At 40.9% G+C, this 20,308-nt stretch overlaps 1 protein-coding gene across 1 annotated transcript; it reads right to left on the bottom strand.

Annotated features, from left to right (window-relative positions):
* Positions 1–265: 265 nt before the first annotated feature.
* jakmip1 (janus kinase and microtubule interacting protein 1) lies at positions 266–17,293 on the bottom strand. The gene is made up of 23 exons (XM_088380289.1): positions 17,041–17,293; positions 11,541–11,846; positions 10,162–10,494; positions 9,777–9,938; positions 9,132–9,344; positions 8,788–8,901; positions 8,443–8,589; positions 8,063–8,227; positions 7,819–7,878; positions 6,908–7,036; positions 6,652–6,780; positions 6,220–6,303; positions 5,285–5,347; positions 4,097–4,195; positions 3,253–3,354; positions 3,121–3,174; positions 2,972–3,037; positions 2,775–2,843; positions 2,413–2,490; positions 1,596–1,805; positions 699–764; positions 489–565; positions 266–413 (listed from the first exon to the last, which is right to left on the bottom strand). The coding sequence occupies exons 2-22, from the start codon at positions 11,625–11,627 to the stop codon at positions 515–517; spliced, it is 2,481 nt and encodes an 826-aa protein (XP_088236415.1). The 5' UTR covers positions 11,628–11,846; positions 17,041–17,293; the 3' UTR covers positions 266–413; positions 489–514.
* Positions 17,294–20,308: the final 3,015 nt, after the last annotated feature.

The following is a 20,308-nucleotide window of genomic DNA, read 5'->3' as shown; positions in this document are numbered from 1 at the left end:
TAAACGTGTGTTGCCCTGCTGTTTCCTTAGCAACATCACTGAAGTGAGACTTTGCCAGAATCCTTAACTTGCTGCCCCCTCCGTCACTGCACTTTAATCTTCTCCTCCCGTTGTTCTTAACCCCTCTGGAAGGAATTCTGATCCATAGTGTTTCTCCATAAATCCAAGTTGTGTGTGTCAGACAGCAGCGTTAATGTTTTTGTTTCAGGTCCAAATATCAGCATAGCAGTCATTTTGTAGTCATTCATAAATAAATGTTGTGAATAAATAGTTCTTCATGTCTTTGCAGGTAATTTCTTCTGTAAAAAGTGCATTTATCAAAAAGGCCATTGGGTAAACATGAGCTGTACTACAAATGCATAAAAAACAATTGTGTCATATTGTCCTTTCTTGCTTCTGCAACAGCTTAACACCTAAAAATGAAAACAAAAAGATGATTTAAATAACAGGCAATGGGTGAAAAATAAAATGACATTTAATATGTATACCTGATGTGGTTCCACTATCATGTTCATTAAGGCCAAAGAATAAAGGCTAAAGAGAAGAACAAAAAGAGGAACAAAAACTAAAAGAACAAAAGGAGAGCACATTAACGTGTCAGGAAAGAGAGAGAAGAAAAGCAGTTGTCAGGAACAAATGTTGAATAGATGGTACTTTTGGAGGAGATACAGTTTGCCTCACTATGACATAAGAAATACCTTTTCTTCTATTTCCTTTATTTGCCTCTTTTGCAAGTCGATCCTGTCCTCCAGTTCTCTAATTCTCTGCATGGCAAAAATACATGTATAGTTAGACAGTCAACATTTTAGCACTGACCACAACAACCACTGACGTTTTTCCAGAGTGAGTTCACAATATGGAATTATGAAAAAACTATTTATTAGGAAAAATTGTGTGTAGTCTTATGTAAAAAAATAATATAACCCACACTGGTCTGTGAAATAATGTAAAACAGACAAAGTCCAGTATGTATAATATTAATATACAGGAATCGGACAGCCATGGAAGTTACCTTTAACCTTATATGACTCATTAGACATGAAGATTAATATTTAGCATGTTTTGTTAAAAAAATTTCAGGGGCTGGCTTACAAAGTTTAGGTAAAAGTTGCTTTTCTTATTGTGAATACCTCTTCCATTCAGGCTACTCTCCTTTTACTAAGGTTTTACCTGCTGACTGTGGACTTATTAAATGTTAGTCAAAATGCATCAGATTAATTATGAGAAGGTAATTATTAATGTGTTTTGTGGTTGGAGGGTGATTGCTGTTAGTGATTCAAATGAAGTCTAAGGTGCTGTGGTGTTTGATGAGCAACAGAGTAAAAGTACTGTGTGAGTTGTCGAGTGGACAGATGCTGAAGGAGGCGGACGACACTGTAAGGGGAGGGGGGGGATCATCACAATGGAACAAACACACTCACACCCACGGACGCAGTCATTCTGTGACACCGTTTCACTGTGGACACATTTACAGGTCGCGTACGCACAGGGATACTGCATCTTTTCATAGCACCAGACGTTTGGTGGTCTGAGAGGTCACATGGTTCAGATTGAGAGAGGGCCGTAACCTCACTGGAGTTTGTTTTCAGCCTTACCTGTTGGGCCTGCTGTAGGAGCTCCATACGCTCCTGTAAGATCTGACTGTCATACTGCCGGCTCTGCCGGAGAATGTGACGCCGCAGCTTGTCCACAGCAAGCCTCAGCTCCTCCCTCTGCCTGTCTGTCAGCGACTCGGCCACCGCCTGGCATGACGGCTGCTCCTGCTGCAGAGCGCTATACAGCGTAGCCTCCAACTCCTCGATCCTCTGCACAGCCAGCCACACGCAAACACACGTGCACGCAAACATATCGGCATGCACATGCAGATGAAAAAACCCACAAAGGCATGCGAAAGAAATCAACATGAGGCACACAAACACACCAATGTGATCATGACAGATATGGCTAAGTTTTCCATAACTTGTAATGCTTGATGTACAGTAACTGTAATGAATAACAACAAAATACATTCTATATCTAATTAATGTTTGCTGTTGAACAGTGTTATTGATTTTCAATGTGTACAACCTCACAGTCACACTCATATTTGGATGACTTATGTCAAAAGTGTTAAAGGGTAAACAATTGTTTACCTTAGATAAGAAACTTAAGCTGATTCTGTGCTATTGCAATCATTTTGAATTCAGTGGTAAAAGATGCAGTATCCCAACACATTGTGATAAATTTAACCTTCATGGAAAGCGTTGCATTCAAATGTCTCATGCTGAAATGAAAATGGTGCACCCCTGGATTCCTGAATGAATTACTACTACCTTAAAACAGGGAAAATGTTAAATATTAATGTCAACTATCTGCTATGTTTAATCTAAATGCAAGATATGCTGCAGGTAAATATCTGATCTGGTTCCGTACCATGTAGGCTTGGTCCAAGGCCTGCTTTCTGTAGTCCAACTCCTCCTCAAGGAAACCCTTCTGCTTGCTAAACAGCTCCTGTGGTAGAATGCCACTGAATGACTGATTGTTTGATTGAGCCATTTACACAATATGTTGCAAAAAAAAAAAAAAAAAACGACAAATGTAAATTAATTTCATATATGTGTAAAGTATAAATTAGGTATAATTTATTCAACCATCTGTCCTAAAGATCATTCAGCATTATATTTGCCCTCATAAATTAAGTATTGCAACATTCTTAAGTCTTCCAAATAAACGTTTAATAATTAAAAGAACCATTCTACAGACTATCCAGTAAAATCAATGGGACCATTTTTCACCTTGTCGTTTTCCAAGTCAATCATTTTCTGCGTGAGAGCTGCCTCTGTGTTGTCAACCTGTTTTAACCACTGGAAAGCAAGGAAGTGTGAGGGAAAATAGTTTCTTGGGTGCTGATGAATGCATTTTAATTGTATGAAAACAGTATAGAATAACTGTACATACAGTACGCTTAATTGTCAGCTTTTCTTGTTCTCACCTTTTCACACAGAGATATAACTGTGCCAGCTTGGATCACTGCAACCTGCTCCTCATTTCGGAGGTTCTGTAAAGGCAAATAATAAGGATGACTCATTCATAAAAGGTCAAGCCCCGGAGCACACTTCAATCAACAGTATGCTCACACACCCCGTTATCTCCAAGGATATCCAGTTTCTTCATTAGTTCGGGAATGACTACATCCTAAGCAAATTAAAACCAGACGTTACATTTAGAGTGCGTTAGTGGGTCTTAATAGATGTTTAAGTGGGTATGGCTGACCTTGACTCCCTCCTGGCGGCAATAGACCTGCAGGGAACTGCTACTGTTCTCAGGGAATGCAGACATATGAAGATTGAGGGCCGGAGACCTTCGCTCTCTTTCCTACAGATGTACATTCAAGGTCAACACTTGCATAATAAAATTGCATTATTGACATCATATTTTTGTTTGTGACGCTGTGGAAAAAAAAAAATCATGAACCGTTTGTGACTATAGTATGTCGACTGTATGACGGGTTTACTTACAATACTGAAACATGATCTAGAGAGGCCAAAATGAGGGAGGTGGGACCAAATAAAAATAAAAATAAAACCAAGTGTATAAACGCATGCTGAAACTCAAAACTGACAATGACATCTGGCTCTCTGCCTTCAGTGAAAAATACCTGGAACATAAACAGTTGCACACTCAACAAATGAATGTTGGTACAAGCAATATTACTCCCAATGAAATATACCAACCATCTGAGATTATTGATATAATCCATTGACCTCTGCTTCAAGGAACATATGTTAGGAAAATGTAAGATACACATGCACAAACGAGAGGAAAAAGTGAACAAAGATGGTGTTTGGATGGTGACACTTACAAAAATTTATTCAAGTAAAATTATAGTCAGTCTATAACAATAATTTATCAAACATTCCGGATGCACAAAACCGACATGCAAAACAAGGAGACATGGGTGCATACTTGGACAAAACATGGCTTTCAAAGTGTGGAGTATTTCCTGTGGTACATCAATCAATCTGGTGAGTCACTGTATGCAAGCATGTAAATATCTGGAGCTGAGATTGTTGTTGTCGCCTCCTGGTGACAGTTTGACGATGGTGCACTCTCTTACTTCCAGTTCCAGCACCCGAAATTCCAGCAGCTCGTTTTGGTCTCGAGCATCCTGAACCTCGGCCTGCAGCCGCGACTCCGCCTGCTGCATTGCACACATCTGCACACAAGAGTAGGTCATTAGTATAGCCTGCTAAGTGTTTTTGTCATGTTTTCAATGTACAAGTCGAGATTTCATTCATTCTTGACTGTTTAGTTGAAGCACAGGTACAGTGATGTTCCAACAAAAAAAATGCAACAGTAGTACAGCACGATACCTTATTTTCATAAACTTCTACCACATTGACAGAAAGGTATCAGTTTGTAATAGTCTAGAAGAGTATTGCATAAGCCTAATACTAAAAAATCCAGATGACTATGGGACCGATAATTATCGGCCCAATGCTTGGGAATAATGACGTCATTAATATCTGTCCGATATCAGCAAATACACCAATGTTGGTCTCGCTACTGTCCTGTTAAGGGTTCCAAGTCTCTGCTGAATGATGTAAGACACAGGTGTCAAACTCAAGGCCCGCCCGGGTCCAGATACGGCCAGCCACATCATTTTATGTGGCCGGCGAAGACAAATTGTGCATCAAATTCATGTGTCATTACTAGAATTGCAAATTGTCTTCACTTTTAATAATATCTTTTTTTTGTAATATTTGACCAGTTTTTACTCGTCTGATTTGAAAACAAGTTATGTGTCAGTTTGGTTTGTAGCTTTTACTGTATATAATATGAGATGCTCATACATTTATTTGGGTTGACCGTCATAATGGCCCTCCAAAAGAAGCTATAACAACAATGCGGCCTGCGAAAAAAATTTGTTTGACACCCCTGATGTAAGAGGTTCAATCCCAATGCTTCAATGCAACAATAAACAAAGGCACCGGTACAAAGTGAGGTTTTATCACCAGCGTATGATGTCCTATATGCACAGACACCACCCAATGTACAAAAAAATTGATTGATGGACAGATGGAATTGAGCAACACATTGTCGCATTGTACTACACGATCCAATTCTACATTATAATCAAGATGCTGTTGAAATACTTTGCAAAGAGACAAAGCTTTGTGAATGCTTAATTACTGATATAATGTAGCACTTGAACTAGAGCAAACGCATTTCATCAATTACTACATTATGATGCGCTAAATACTGTGGCTGGTAAGTGTAAATACCACAGCAGCTTTTAAACTACCTTTTCGTGAAGTTCCTGGTTCGTCCTGAGCAAGTGCTGCTTCTCTCCCACCCACTTTGAATCCTGCCACAGCAACCAGACAACATGAGAAATAAATGGCACTCACAGGCAGAGTAAGCAGAGAAATTGGGCCAAGTAAGATTATGTAGAGGAATCAGAAAAAGCTCCCAGATAGTGGCTGGTGCTTCCGATTCCTAATGACCCATGCAAAGGCAACATAGACAGAAAGACAAAAGAACAGAGAGGCAGTAGCAAACGTTTATTGATCCAGAGAAAGGAAGACTTCTCATGTAATGAGGGAAAGCATGCCGATAAAGCCACACTTGTAAAGATATTTACAGTGACAGAAGGCAATCGGAGGAGAAATACAGCAGAGCATCAAACCACAACACAGAGCTGGCTCATCCACACATGCAGCAACACAAAACAGATTACAAAGAAGAGATGACTTTTACTAATAGTGCATAATGACACCCCCCCCCCAAAAAAAAATCCTGTGATAATGTTCTTTGAGAATTTCATTCAAAATGAAAGGTCCACACTAAAATCAGCAACATTACAACCAAAACTTTACATGCTTTTGGTTTTGAAATAACATATAAAAGCCGTCTTACTTTTTGCAAGTACTAAAATGTCTAAAAGCAATGTCTAGTCTTTCGATTAAGACAAAAATATAATTCAACTCAAAATTATAACCAATAATTTTCCAGGGTGCAACACTGACAGAAAAGAGAACCCACAACTGGAAGGCTAGCAGACAGCATGCAGGTGCCAAGTTGTGATACAACGCATGCACAAAAGTGACATCAGAGGAACATGCGGCAAACCTGGTCGGCATAGCGCCAGCCCAGGAGAACGGCGGCCAGACAAACATGCAGGAGGGCCAGTGAGAAAAGAACCCAAGAGCTGCGCTCGCCCTTTCTTGTCTTTTTTACCTGCCCCCGCTCCACCAGGACCTTCTCTAGGTCCACGATCTTGGCCTGGCATCCGCTGAGCTCTGCCTGCAGCTGCTCACGCGTCTAAGAGTTGAAGATCCAATTAGAACAGGATACAAAGGTATGAGCTCAAAATACATCTTCTGATTATTTTGGGGTGTTGAGTACATGAGTGACCCTCAAAGAGCTGTCTCTTGTGGTGTGGGGGAAAAACACTGAATTAAATGTTACAGTGGCCTAGACATTTTTTAATCTCGTGCAGTACATTTGTTAAGGATATGTTAGTTGTATTTAACTTTGCCTAACTCTGTGTCTAAACGTTTACTTAACTTACAATACTTGTAATACATTTTACTTAAGCACAGATTTTGATTTTCAAACATCCACATTCCAAACATTTAAGATACTGAAGAGATAATTGACATTACACACCCTGGCTTCCCTCTCAGCATCGAGAGAACCTCCAGTCTGCTCTTGAAGGAGTGCATAGGCCCGCTGGAGAGCCTGGTATTCTCTGGTGAGCTGACGAAAGCGAAGCTCCGACTCCTCACGAGAGACGCTCTGTGAAATAAGAGCATTTACTTCAGCGTAATTGACAAAGATAATCTCCCCTCAGTTCACCATTACCAAAAGCTCTCTGGAGTAGCCCCATTTCTTGCAATACCAAGAAATTTAGCAAATTCATTACCTCCTCTAATTCCTCCTCTGGAGTGGCAGGCGTACGGTCAGTGAGGTCCGTGTTAAAGGAGGTCAGAGAGGAAGTTTCAGACTCAACGGATTCCTCATCAAATCCAAAATATGTCTCCACAACATGCCTCTATGGGAGGAAAATGGAAGAAAAAGATCAAATACATTAAAATGTTACCACAAATGCCCTTCTATTTTTGCTGACCTTTCAAAAAATTATCAAAACCAGGCTGTGTCACTGTGTCTGTGGATTTTTTAGTTTGTTCTGTCAAGCTCATAGAGTGAGACCTTACCATCGTGTTTATAAGTCATCTCCTGGCAACCGGAGAAATAAAGGCAGACCAGTGCGCAAAGACAAATAAAGGCGGAGAAGTAGAGGATGAGAAGAAAGTACTCCGTCATGTTGCCATTGGATCAAAAACTCCCAAACAGACTGCACAAAACGTTACTAGAGATTGCGTCAAAATATGTCTCTTCCAAGAAAGTCAAAGAGCCAAGTCACAGCACCCAATACCATATAAACATTGCCAAGGCAGCAATTATTTCCAGGTGGGAGTTTGGGACAGCCTATGCGTCAACTAACTCCTCCTCCTAGCAACATCCCTGATGCATTAGCATCAACATGTCGGGTGCGATCACAACAATTACTTCATCCAGTCAAGCATCTTCATCTCCTCAACCATGCACACCCGTTAACACTCCTTTATTCATCCAGTCTGTATTAACACTAAAGACAACAACAAATATGACAAAAAAGACTTTCAGTGTATATAATTTTCCTCTGACTCTTTAAACATGACACGCTTGCATTGTCAGCATGTCTCTTGAGCCCAATTAAGCAAACACAGACGCACACAGCAGTACTCGGGTGTAGGCACAGATGAGGTGACTTGATCGACAGCCTGTACTTACTTTGGTTAGTTTGAGAGGTTTTCGCCTCGTCTTTTTGCCCATCACCAAACGCTCACGTTCCTAAAGGCAAACATGTAGTTGAACATACGAGTTCATTTTCAAGCCATGTCGTTTGCACTTGTACAGTCAGAGCTCGCCAAATAAATCTAAAAATCTGTTGATTTGTTACTTTAAATCAGAAAAACATATTTGGTTTGGTTTGATAACAGGTTATTCATTTATGTAAAAAAGAAAAAAAGTTGACCTGCGTGAGTTCATCAATGATACTGCGTTGTTCTGCAATCTGGAGCTTGAGAAACTCTACTTCCTGCTCCTCGTGGGCGTGGCTTAAGTCTGTCAGGGAACTGGGACGCTTTAGTTGGTTTTGATGGGTCTGGTGCTGCAATGGAGGACGGGAAGCTTTTTCTTTCTAAGAGAGGCAAACGGAAGAAAAATGAAAGCTCACCAAATAGTTCATGTTTTTCCTAAAATGCCCACTAGAGGCCATCTATGTGCCCTAAATGTACCACAAAAAAACTTACAATTGCCTGTTAAGGGCAAAAAAAAAATAACGATCCATTCAGTTGCATAAACATCCAATTCATCTTTTCTAATGAGGGGAAAAAAGGCAAATTTGATTCTAACCATCTCAGCGTTCTCTCGACTCAAATTTTTCAGTTTCTCCTCCATTCGCTGCAATGTTTGCAGGACATCATCATTCTTCTTGGACAGACGTTTGTTCTTTTCAAACATGGGCTTCATCTGGCTCTCTGCCTCTCGAACTCTTTTCAGCTGGCAAGTGAACAGAAACGAAACACACACTCATTGTGGTTCTCTCGATGACATGCGTGTTCCGAAATGCATAGCACAAAATAAAATGTTGAAAATGGTACTTCATTCCTAATTGTCTGCCGTTTGTCTTTTTTTTTTTGCTCTCACTGTGTCTGTATGAGTATTAAGAATGGCTCTATGTGAATGAGTAGTCCTCACAAGTTCATTCCTCTCATCAGCCAGCAGTGCATTCCTGTCCTCCAGCTTCCTGATGATGGAGTGGAGCTCTGCTATCTTCAGCTGGAACCTCCTAGTGTCACGCTCCTCTGTCTCCTGGGAAGCAGGGGGGAGAGGGGAGGAGGAGGAGTACAAAAACTGAACAAGGGGAAAACATGCATGCATGCAGGCAGGCAGGTGAAGGTTCACGGGAAGGAGGACGTGACCAAATAGAAGATGAGAGCTGTCACCAAGACTTAGTCTTTGTATAGTTGTGGTACTATAAATGTCGCACAGATGCATCCCTTTCAAATACTGCCTAAAGGACATGTGAATTTACTTGCTACCTGGTTGTTGAGGAGGTCTGAGTTGTCCCCAAGGCCAGGCACCACCTCTCTCTTGGGGCTGCCATGGTTGTGTCTTTCAGCCTCCCGTACATGAACCAGTTGCTCATCCAGGGCTTCCTTCTGGAGCTGGAGCTTCTGGGCATAGCCGGCCTGCATCCCCAGCTCTCTCTCCAAGGCACATGCCACACGGTCCTTGGCCTTGAGCTCATCCATCTATGGGAGAAGATGGGAAGGAAAAGTGTAATGATTTATATTCACCAGTCAGAATGATAAGCTTCAATAAAATCAGAATTTTTAATTTGTTAAAAAAGAACATTAAGGCTCAACAACTTCAACCATTCTTTTTCCACACATTTTCTATACCAAAAACTATATTATTATGTTAATGAGACACAGCAGCTTTTGTGACTGAATATAACCACACAGTCCACACAGTGATGCAAAATCAAAAGCACGGCAGACAGCAATACTTGGCCTCTAACCTTCATCAGTGAGATAAGCCCTGAACTGAATCAGAAGCAGGAAAACAGATGTTGGTTGGTAAAGAGCGCATCAACTGGTGATGTTCCAACAAAAATTAAACTAACATGTTGCATTTGTCGAGCGATTGCAGTTTTATTATTTTTTCCAGCCAACTGGCCTTACCAGTCGTCGGATGTCTTTCTCACAGTCACGTTTGATGCGGTGCACTTCATCCTGGTGCTGCTGGTAAGCTGTCCTCAGATCAGTTGCTTTGGCTTTATCAGCTTGCAATGCAGTGGCCAGGGCCTCGTCAGCCTGCTTCTTGGCTGCCTTTAATTCCTGAATCTAAAAGGGAGGTCAAGGGTCACAAATTTGTAAAGAGCAGGTCAATTTGACTGATGTTTTGTCATGATAAATGCATAGTTTCTCTGGGAAGGCGACCTGTGAAACAATAGCTTGGCAACAGGCTTTTCCATGCAGCATCCTGTTTTTATTGCACGCATAGAAAGCCACATTCCTCATCAACAAAGCTGAGCACTTGTAGCCATGTATACGTGCTGAAATGTACCTCTTGTTGTAGCTTTAGCCTCTCTCCATCAAAGGCTCTCCTGGCCTCTTCTCGGGCCTCGCCGAGAAGAGCATTTTTGAGCTTGTCGGCGGCTCCGTCTCTCAGGGCGTGCACAAGTCCCTGGAGCCTCTGTACTTCATTGTCACGGATCTTAATAGTCCTAGCCAGCTCCGCTTCATGCTGCCGTGCCAGAGCTTCGCGTGCGGCTGCGGTCTCGCGGAGCTTCTCCTCATGGAGTTTGGCGCGCAGGTCAGTGAGCGCCACAGCATGCTTGTGCTGCTCCAGCTCCCGAGCCTGACGCTGCTCCTGGAGCCGCTCACGCAGCTTACACACCTGAAGAACAAACGCAGTCTGTCAGCCATTATTCTAGATGCACCACAACATTAGTACACAATACAGACCCAGCAAAAGCTATTTGCATTTCCATATTTATCACACTTGAATCTTTCAGATCATAACACCAATTTGAATATGTCACAAAGACAACCTAAGTTAATATGAAATGCAGTTTCTTAAAGATTATTCTGTTATTAACTTTTCTGACCCTACACAAAAGAGTAATTGCCCCCGGAACCTAATAAGTGGTTGTGCCACCCTTGGCAGCAATAACTGATTTGAAGCTTTTGCAATAACTACTCGTGTCATGTCTTTCGCATTGCTGTGGAGGAATTTTGGCTGGATCTTTGCAGAAGTATTTTAAATTGCAACATATAGGTGTTTTTTCAAGTATAAACTGTGCCTAAGTCAAACCACAACATCTCAATTGGATCTGACTTGGCAACTCCAAAATATTAATTTTGGCTTAAAAAAAACATTCAAAGGTGAATTTGCCGTTATGTTATTTTTTTAGCAAGATTATGAAAAAAGTACAAGGCCATTATTCACTAAATTTGTGAAGATACGGCCACTGTACTAGTTTAGATTCTGTGAGAATCAGTATAAAAGTGGAATATATTATAATTGCCCTTTGAGCCATTATAATTTTCTTCCACGTCAGAAATAAAATAGTAGTCAATTCACTTTTTAATAATTCCATCTCACCGTTGACAGCATTTAGTATAAAGTTATCCCTTTTTTGCGACTTTACAAATCCTTGTAATGACGAACCCATTAAATGTTGGTGAGTATTCTTAAAAAAAAAACTCACCAATACGTTTTCATATTGCAAAGCAAAGGCAAGATTTGAGACAGTGTGGCTATAAAATGGGGTGCAAAAGAATACCATTATTGCACAATTACAATAACTCAAACAGTCAATAATGACTTAAGCTTCTGATTTTATGAGCAGTAATGAGGAGAAGAAATTATGTTATTATATAGTTGCCAGTCAATGATATTTATTCCAAAACCTTTCAATATTCATCCCTGTGCTTCCGTACCTTGCCACGCTCCTGCTGCAGCTCAATCTGGATGTCCATCATTTTGCTCCTAAGCTCCTCGTTGGTGGCCTGAACCGGGTCAGCCATCCCCTATAATTTCTCAAATGTTCTTAAGGGGCGGGGCCACGAGGGGTGTGGCGGACGACATAGTACTTCCAACCAATCGGGGAAGACATGGAGAGGCAGGCGTGCTGTACTAGCGGAAGAGAATCAGGTGCTGCTGCTGCTGCTGCTGACAACGACGATGATGATGATAATCTTTACAGCGACTCTACATCATTGCAGGGGGATGCAGAGAAGGAGAGTCTATTGAAGAGCAAACAAAACACAAAAAAGACAAGCATTATAATATTATCAGTAGGTTAACCTACTCATATGCACTAAAGTGAGAAGTTGGTAAAACGTAAATCCAAAAGCATTTAAATTCACTAAAAGGATGTACTGATACTCAAACAGTACCTGGTGTACATTTCAAAAAGGCTTTTGCAGAGGAGCAGTTTATTTGTACCATTTCTATTTAGGTGACCTACTTTACTTGGTTCTTTATCTTCTATCATGGGTGGACGTAATATTCCCTATTTGTTTCCTCCCCACAAACACATCTGCCTACCAGTGCAGCGGAAAAAGTCCCCAAACATTAAGATTTAGATACTTGAAGTACTAGTAAGCTACCCCACAAGGCCCTTTCATGGACTATAGGCATTACAACTGATTAAGAAGTGAGCTGAGCTGTACTGTGAAATTTGTAGTTGCTGCACCTTTAACCATGCATGGATATTGTTTTTTTGATTTCCTTATGCTTAGTTAATTACAATGTGATTTGTTGGTTTGTTCATTTCCAACTGAAAAGAATGAATTTTTGTTCATCTACTGTATCTATGCCCGTGACCTATAGTGTCAAGCTACTTCCACTCAATGGCAGAAAAAAGAGTTAACCTCGTCTTTCCCACCTGTTGGCCTATTCATGCAACTTAACACTTTAGTGTTCCACAAAACAGGCCAAAGTTTTACAGTAATGAGTACTGCGTGAGATTGTTCTAATGTAAAATGTTAACTTTGACTCAAATGTTGAGAAATAATTCATCTGGAGTAAAAGTCATATAAATAATTGATAAAGCAAATCACCAAGTAGGGCAGTCTAAGAAGGTGTTGAAAAGTCAGAGGCAATTCCAAGTTGATTGCAGGATGTTAATGAGAACAGTCGACTTGCCAAGCTGAATGTGGACTTCTCTAATACCTTCCTTGCAAAAAAATCTAAGCTAAGTGAGCATTTACAACCACATGCGGCGCCATCTTTAAGCTATGTTGGCATTACCAAACATGAGCACAACACAAACAGATGGCTGCAACAGTTGCCGCAGAAACCCTTGCTCCTTCAAAGTCCTTTGCTCTCACAGCAGGGGGTGACTTGCCGAAACAGTTTCGGATTGGATGTGAAACTCTTAAACAAACAGAACACGGGGCGCACATCTAAGGACCAATCATCCAAGGGCTGTTATCTCGTCAAATCTCTGAGCTGAGGTTGACTGAGAGGCAAAAATGTGCTGATGCTAGAGGGCGAGAAAGTCTACTCACGCTGTATGCACGGTCAAACCTTGGCGAGCAATACGAGATGGAAGCAAGACAGACAAAGGTTACGCCTTAAATCAATAATAGAGAGACGTGGAAAAAGCCTGCAGAGAAACAAACCTTCGAGCATCTCCGGCGACCCCCACACGCTGCCATGGCAAATAGAGGCAAGCAGAGACAACCGGGGATCTCACGCTTGTTCACAGAGATGTGGAGCGTTCGTTCATTCAGTCACACAGCGGGCAACGACACAAGTGCACATTCTTTGAATCTTTACAGCGAATTATCGGTGCGCGACACACATTCACTCCAGCACCAGAAGCGGCTCTGTGCACTAATCCTCATTAAAAGTACTTACAGTGATTCGTTAGATGTGACTTACAAGCATGTGCAGAGGAAACTGCTAATAACTGCAAAGAGGGGGTACGCTAGTTGAAATGACTGCCAGATGGTAACACTGCTTAATCTACATTGGGGAAGAGGCACAGATTTCCATCCTAGAATACGTATCATTTTCACATTTTCTGTGAAAGTTGGAAACCGCAAAACTAAAAAAACAAGGGTCTTTATCAAAGACTTCTAGAGCCACATGCTGCCTACATGACAGCCAGAGGCTTACGCTGACAATGTTGAGGTTTAAGGACATCCAGGAATGTTATGAGGCAAACTGGAACATTTTATAGGGGCACACCACAAAAACATCCAACGTTCATGGAAACAAACAAAAATTGCAGCATCACAGAGCTTCAATTACCTTATCCAGAATACGAAGAGCCAAAAAGCCTTTAAATGTAATCAGTTGCTCACAGAAAAGGGCAAGCTCGGGATTAAGAATGGATAAAATGCACCCTTCTGTATGCCGCCTGAAATCATTTAACTTCTTCTGCGGAATACTGATGACATAATAATACAAATAGCACCAGGCACCACTATGTTGCTATCTAAAGGTCAGAAAAACAGAAAAGATGAGATTTTTCAACAAAATAATCTTAAAGGCACTTGTTTTTCTTTTTTATATATACTTTAACATTTGAACAACTCAGGTCACCACTGTTTCAACCTCCACTATGCACACTCAGACCTCAGTGACTTCATTACTAAGCGAGTGCAGGGGTGGCACATGCAGACAAATAACCTCATGCATATTTTGCTGCAAATCAAAGAACAATGTACTGTGTATCACATCTTTATATTGCATATTATAATAAGGTATAAATACAAAATGCTAAAATGATCATCTTGATAATTGATAAAAATAATAAATAACAAAAATGATAAAAATGAAAATTCTTTGAATGACTCATATAATCAATAGGGAGGTGTGTATAATAGACAAGGATGAAGTCCTGTTTATATTGCACGTTCCTTACAAGCATGACACACATGAACACGCGTTGACACTGTAATCCTATCAGCATAGTGGAGACTGCCAGAACAGGTCTGGCCTCTCTCCAGTGGAGAGCCACCCAGCTACACACACGCACACGTGCACACATATATATACAAACACACACAAACACACACACTGATGCAGAGAGATTCCAAAGACATGATTTGTACTAAGAGTGTACTACAGCTGAGTGCAACGCTAGTGGAGCATGAGGTCTAAAAGTACTCTACCAGGAGAAAGATGCATGTCGGTGACCTCAATGACAAGTGAACCTAAAGATGTAAACACAAAGTATCTCTTACTCAGCTGTGTGGTTGCAATCAAAGAAAATGAAATATCAATATTTTTTTATCACGTCTGCATTTAGCCTATGCAGGTATACAGTGAAACTTCTGAGTATTAGCCACTGTTAAACTCAATGAAAAACTCACTTTAATGATAATCTCATTTTTAAAAGAAGTCAATTACCATCAATCCTGCTTAACTGTTGTTTAGTTGTTTCTTTAAGTACTAAATAATGGATGGATGGATGGATGGATGGATGGATGGATGGATGGATGGATGGATGGATGGATGGATGGATGGATGGATGGATGGATGGATGGATGGATGGATGGATGGATGGATGGATGGATGGATGGATGGATGGATGGATGGATGGATGGATGGATGGATGGATGGATGGATGGATGGATGGATGGATGGATGGATGGATGGATGGATGGATGGATGGATGGATGGATGGATGGATGGATGGATGGATGGATGGATGGATGGATGGATGGATGGATGGATGGATGGATGGATGGATGGATGGATGGATGGATGGATGGATGGATGGATGGATGGATGGATGGATGGATGGATGGATGGATGGATGGATGGATGGATGGATGATGGATGGATGGATGGATGGATGGATGGAATAATTGATGGAATAATTGATAGAACAATTGATTCTGAAAATATTCAACAGTGACAGCCCGAATCTGCGTCTTACAACAGGTCTCCTCATCACAATCATAACTATGATATCAAAAATTAGACACTGCTGCTTTCTAAAATCATGTTCTAGCTCATTGTGGCCTTTGCTGTCAGATCAGATAGAACAAGTGCATTGCCCTGAGCAGGAAATGGATGTGGAGCACATGTTAGCTGTCTGCTAGGTTCTAACACTCCGGAGCACTACGACAGGCTGACTCCAGGCATTTCAGAGTATGCAAAGCAATTTGGACATCTTAAGGTCTTACTGTTTGACCTCACAAATGAGACAGTTCAGTCCATTAGTAGAACAATGGGGCTCACTAGTAGTGACTGTGTTTAACTCGTAATGTTTTGTACTCATTTTTTGTTGGATTACTTGACCATACTAGGACCTGGATCTTAAGATGGGTATCAATCATTAATTCGGCGCACCAACAGCTTTCTATAAAGCCTGTTAGAACATTTAACATCATGCTACTAGAATGCCAAATTTTCCTGTTAGTGTGTAGAAACTGAAATTCTACTAGTCTACCCTAGTCATTCTGCTGGTGCGTTCAATGATGACAAAGTGCATACTTGTAGTATGACAACTTTGGCATGCTAACTACATTTTACTTGTAAGGAAAAATAACTAGTGTACATTTTCTGCTCGTAGGCTCAAGCAGGTTCTTAGTAATATTCCTAGTGCAGTTCAGTAGGTAACTATACTATAGGTAGTCATACTAGTAAACCAAAAGTAGCACTAGTCATGGGGAAAAAACATTACCTGAAAGAAACATTCATTCTCCTATTGCACAATAAGAGCATACTACTACATGTACATGGACCCAAGATGGACAACACAAATATATTGATTTTATTCCACCTGTATCCTTGATATCCATCGCAAGGTTCACGAACTCAAATGCTCCTTGTCCTTATGAGCAGGACAACTTTGATCATTTTACTAGTACGGACAAGCAGTACTAGGAAACAAACCTTGAAATGAATATCAAGGAAATGAAATGCATTCTTTCAATGGCTTCCCATAGCAAAGGACAGAAAGGCAGTGAAACTAGGGGATTAAAGTCTGTCGCTGACATCAACCACACCCCATGGAGGCACATGCATGAGTCTGCAGCAATTGCAGCATCAACCAAACAGCCTTCATACAGGTCGGCTGTCCTTGCAGTTGCAGCCTGCAAGGTCTCCTTTTGATGAAATGCATGCAATCCTTTGCGTGAACCTCGTCATGTCTTATGGTGTCCTCGCTATGCGTGGGGGTGGCATGACTGCACTGCACCGCACAGGAAGTGGACGAGGAAAAGAGCGGTAGACAGACAGGATATTAAAAATGAAACATCATCAAGCATGATTCTTCCGCCTCGGGACAACAGCAGCTCCAGGGTGCAACGGTGTGCTTTTGATAGGCTGTCCATGTCAAGTTCACTCTTTGGCGGCTATGCGAGCCCCCAACTGCAGCCTCCCTTGGCAACTATAAACCGGCGCCCGCTAGCAGTTAAAACCCAATACGGCTTCCACAAACAAGTTGTCAAGCATCACAGCGGCTACGCTCACCTGAATTTGAAACAGACGTCCATAGGCTGTACATAGGCTTCACGTCCACAAGGGGATCGAGAGTGCAACTACGGGCGGAAGAGAGTACACACAATGCCAGCAGTCTCCAGTGTGCGTTTCCACGTCCACGCGTGTACATGAGATATTAAAATAAAAGTGTCTCAGCGAAGAAGATGCGCAAGGGAAACGGGGCGGGCGTCGCCGCTCGCGCGATAGAAGCGCGACACCTGACTGCGTGTTCAAGAATGACACCGCCGGTGAAGACGGTGACGTCATCAGATTTGACCAAGATGTAATTATTTTTAGATTTACTTTGAAATTATTAACTATGTCCTGTTCGTGCCGTGTTTGTTTTTGTTTGTTTTGTGTGTGTCAAAAAGCTATTTTAATTTCTTTGTTTCAAACCACCGTGACCAACCTGACCCTCCCCTACCACGTGACAAGATCTCGCTTTATTTTGTCTATTTCAACACTTTAACAGCAGTACAACTACTGCTAGCTACCACTTCTACTAATACTATCACTACTACTCATACTATTACTACTACTACTACTACTACTACTACTACTAATAATAATAATAATAATAATAATAATAATAATAATAATAATAATAATAATAATAATAATAATAATAATAATAATAATAATTTATCCTCCGATTCTGTGCCTGTGCCAGTTACATAAATCAGAAAATTGATACATATTCACTTTACAGCAACATTTGATGCAGTCTATTTTATTGGCTTTCATTACATTGTGCACGTTCCTACTCCTACTTTGTATTTCTATGATGACTGTTGTAAGACATCTAGGCAGACATCTAAGTGGCCATCAGACATAATCAGCATCACATCAGACATAATCATCATCATCATCACATAAGATCAGACATTGCTTTAAGCATCAGACATGAGGTTTTAAGACCATCTTCACCATGACAATGATACACCCACTAAGACAGCACTTCAAGAGCCAGTAGACCCTCTCTTTACGAGACCATATGACTGAAAAGAGTAGAAAGTAGCATAGTAGAAATAATGTAACAACGTAAAAATGCATGCAGTGAGACTGACCCAGATTCCGGTGGTTGCATTACTTCCACACAGCTGCTCACCTCCCCTAACACTGTGTCTACATGTCTACCATTCACAAGCATATGAGGCCGATGGCTGCTGGGCAGAAAACAAAGTGCAAGAGCCCAATGAGCGGAAGATGATTAATCAACTGCGGGACATCGTGGTTGCACAACTTGTGTCATTCATAAATTGGCATCACCGTGTTACCTTGGAGGGTTTTGTTTTTGTTTTCATGCATGCTGAGGTCAACACACATGAAGACCTGATGTGAAAATCACTGAGGTGGAAAGCAGAGAGGGGTGGTTTAATTTGGGTGAAGTATTGACTCAGAGAGCAAATGTATGTCAGAGCGGTAATGAGTAACTCGCTTGATTGTTTTGCCTAAGGTATTTTTACGGTTTCCTGCTATTTTGTGACTCGGACAAACCTGCCCTTTCAAACTCTTTTGTGGCGTTTTACGATTCATGCATGTCACAGTCATTAAGCAAATAATAACAAAATGTGGAGCAAGTATCAAATTGATGGCCTTGAACACACACGTTGCCAGCGGAAAAAAAATTGGATTCTCTCTTTGGTATAATGTCACTAAGCCGATTTTCCAGCTCCTTGGAATGTGAGGACCGATTCCATAAGAGCTGGCCATAATAAGCTTAACATATTCATGATGTCTGGCAGATTAAAGGTATCATAATGACATTTGGTAGTCAGAGGGGACCAGGAAACCAAACGAGGAAGGCATTATGATATATACTGTCATCCATACCACGTAGTGGAGGAAAAACATACACACTTGGAACTTGAAAAAAGACTTTTGCCTATAAATTATTTAAAAGAGATGTATTTGTTTACTGTGTAAGCCCACATTCTTGTACAGCTGAGGATAATTATCCAGTGCATGAGTCACGACTGTGAGTCTCAAAAACGTTGAGTAGTATGTTCCATGTCCATTCCCGAAAGCATTATATAAACAAAGCTGCATGACAATCTGCCGAATGCTCCACTTGCTTTTCATTTTTGTACACATCTCTTGAAATTAGAACAGACACATCCTACTGAAAATTGGAAATTGTACCATAAAAAAGACCAGGCGCTACCTTCAGGGTCTCTCTGAAGATGTATTGATCAAGCATAGTGATGCAAGCATATTCAGTGCTGTATGTCTTATTTCACACAGCCCTGGTTGCTATGGTTACTGTCTGACCATGCCTCTTCCTCTTTGAGTCTAATTTCCTGTGTAGTCATTTAGGGAAACCCTGCAGGGAACTGTCGCTGTGCAACAAAACAAAAACTAAAATATAAGTGACATGTTTCCTCAATACTCATTCCAACAGAATACACAGATTGAACAGCATTGGATAATTGATGCGTTGCATGAGGTTCTGACTGCATTTCAGTGGTATTTTGAGATGGTTTATGGCACTTCTCTAAAGGGTAAAACAATTCCAGGGCTGGGTTTTTAAGTACTATCATCTTCACCTTGACACAATTGAACCAGAAGTCAATATGAGTGAAGCTTTATTACTCTCCAAAGCATTCACTAAATTGAACTTTTGTTGATGCTGCGATCCAGAGCAGCCCTTTGCATGTAGACTCTTCCTGGCTTTGCGCAAACACCTGCTCCAGGAGTTTTGTGTCTTAATCAGTGGTGGTAGTCGAATGCTTTCCGTTGCTTGGTGTCTTGAGAACAGACCCAGTTTTGAGTGACCTTCAGAGTAAGTTGTGTTACGCAATACGCATTGGAGTAGTGATATAACAGAAAAATGCAAGTCTATACTGTATAGTGACTTTAGGTACACTCTGTATAAGGATCCCAAATGTAACTTAGTTTCCCAACTCAACTCAACTCAACTCAACTCAACTCAACTCAACTCAACTCAACTGTGTAGACCACTGTAAAACAACCACCACGGCATACAAAGTGCTGTACATGGAGCAAGAATTACATCATACAACTACAGTCAAAACCATACACGATTCACAAAAATCAATAACAGTAAAAACCAAAAGCAAGTGTCATGCTCAGTCAAAAGCCAAATTTTGTTTCAATGATCTGTTGTCAATAATTACATTAAGTCTGTCAATAACCACAAGATGTACACACAGACGTGAGAATGCGGACAAGCAAAAAAAAAAAAAAAAACTCAGAGCCATGGAGAGACAATGACCACATATCAAACTTATTGAAGTCT

Source organism: Syngnathus floridae, chromosome 1, assembly GCF_059516105.1.
Source record: "Syngnathus floridae isolate MCC-2025c chromosome 1, RoL_Sflo_1.0, whole genome shotgun sequence".
NCBI lineage: Eukaryota > Metazoa > Chordata > Actinopteri > Syngnathiformes > Syngnathidae > Syngnathus > Syngnathus floridae.
This window is presented reverse-complemented; position numbering and strand designations above follow the sequence as displayed.

Excerpts from the sequence above, each read along its gene's own strand:
- jakmip1 (XM_088380289.1), bottom strand. The coding sequence starts at position 11,627 with ATGGCTGACCCGGTTCAGGCCACCAACGAGGAGCTTAGGAGCAAAATG. Across the intron at positions 765-1,595 it reads TCCTACAGCAGGCCCAACAG|AGAATTAGAGAACTGGAGGA; the intron begins GTAAGGCTGAAA and ends TTTGCCATGCAG. Across the intron at positions 566-698 it reads TAAAGGAAATAGAAGAAAAG|TTTTTGTTCCTCTTTTTGTT; the intron begins GTATTTCTTATG and ends TTGTTCTTTTAG.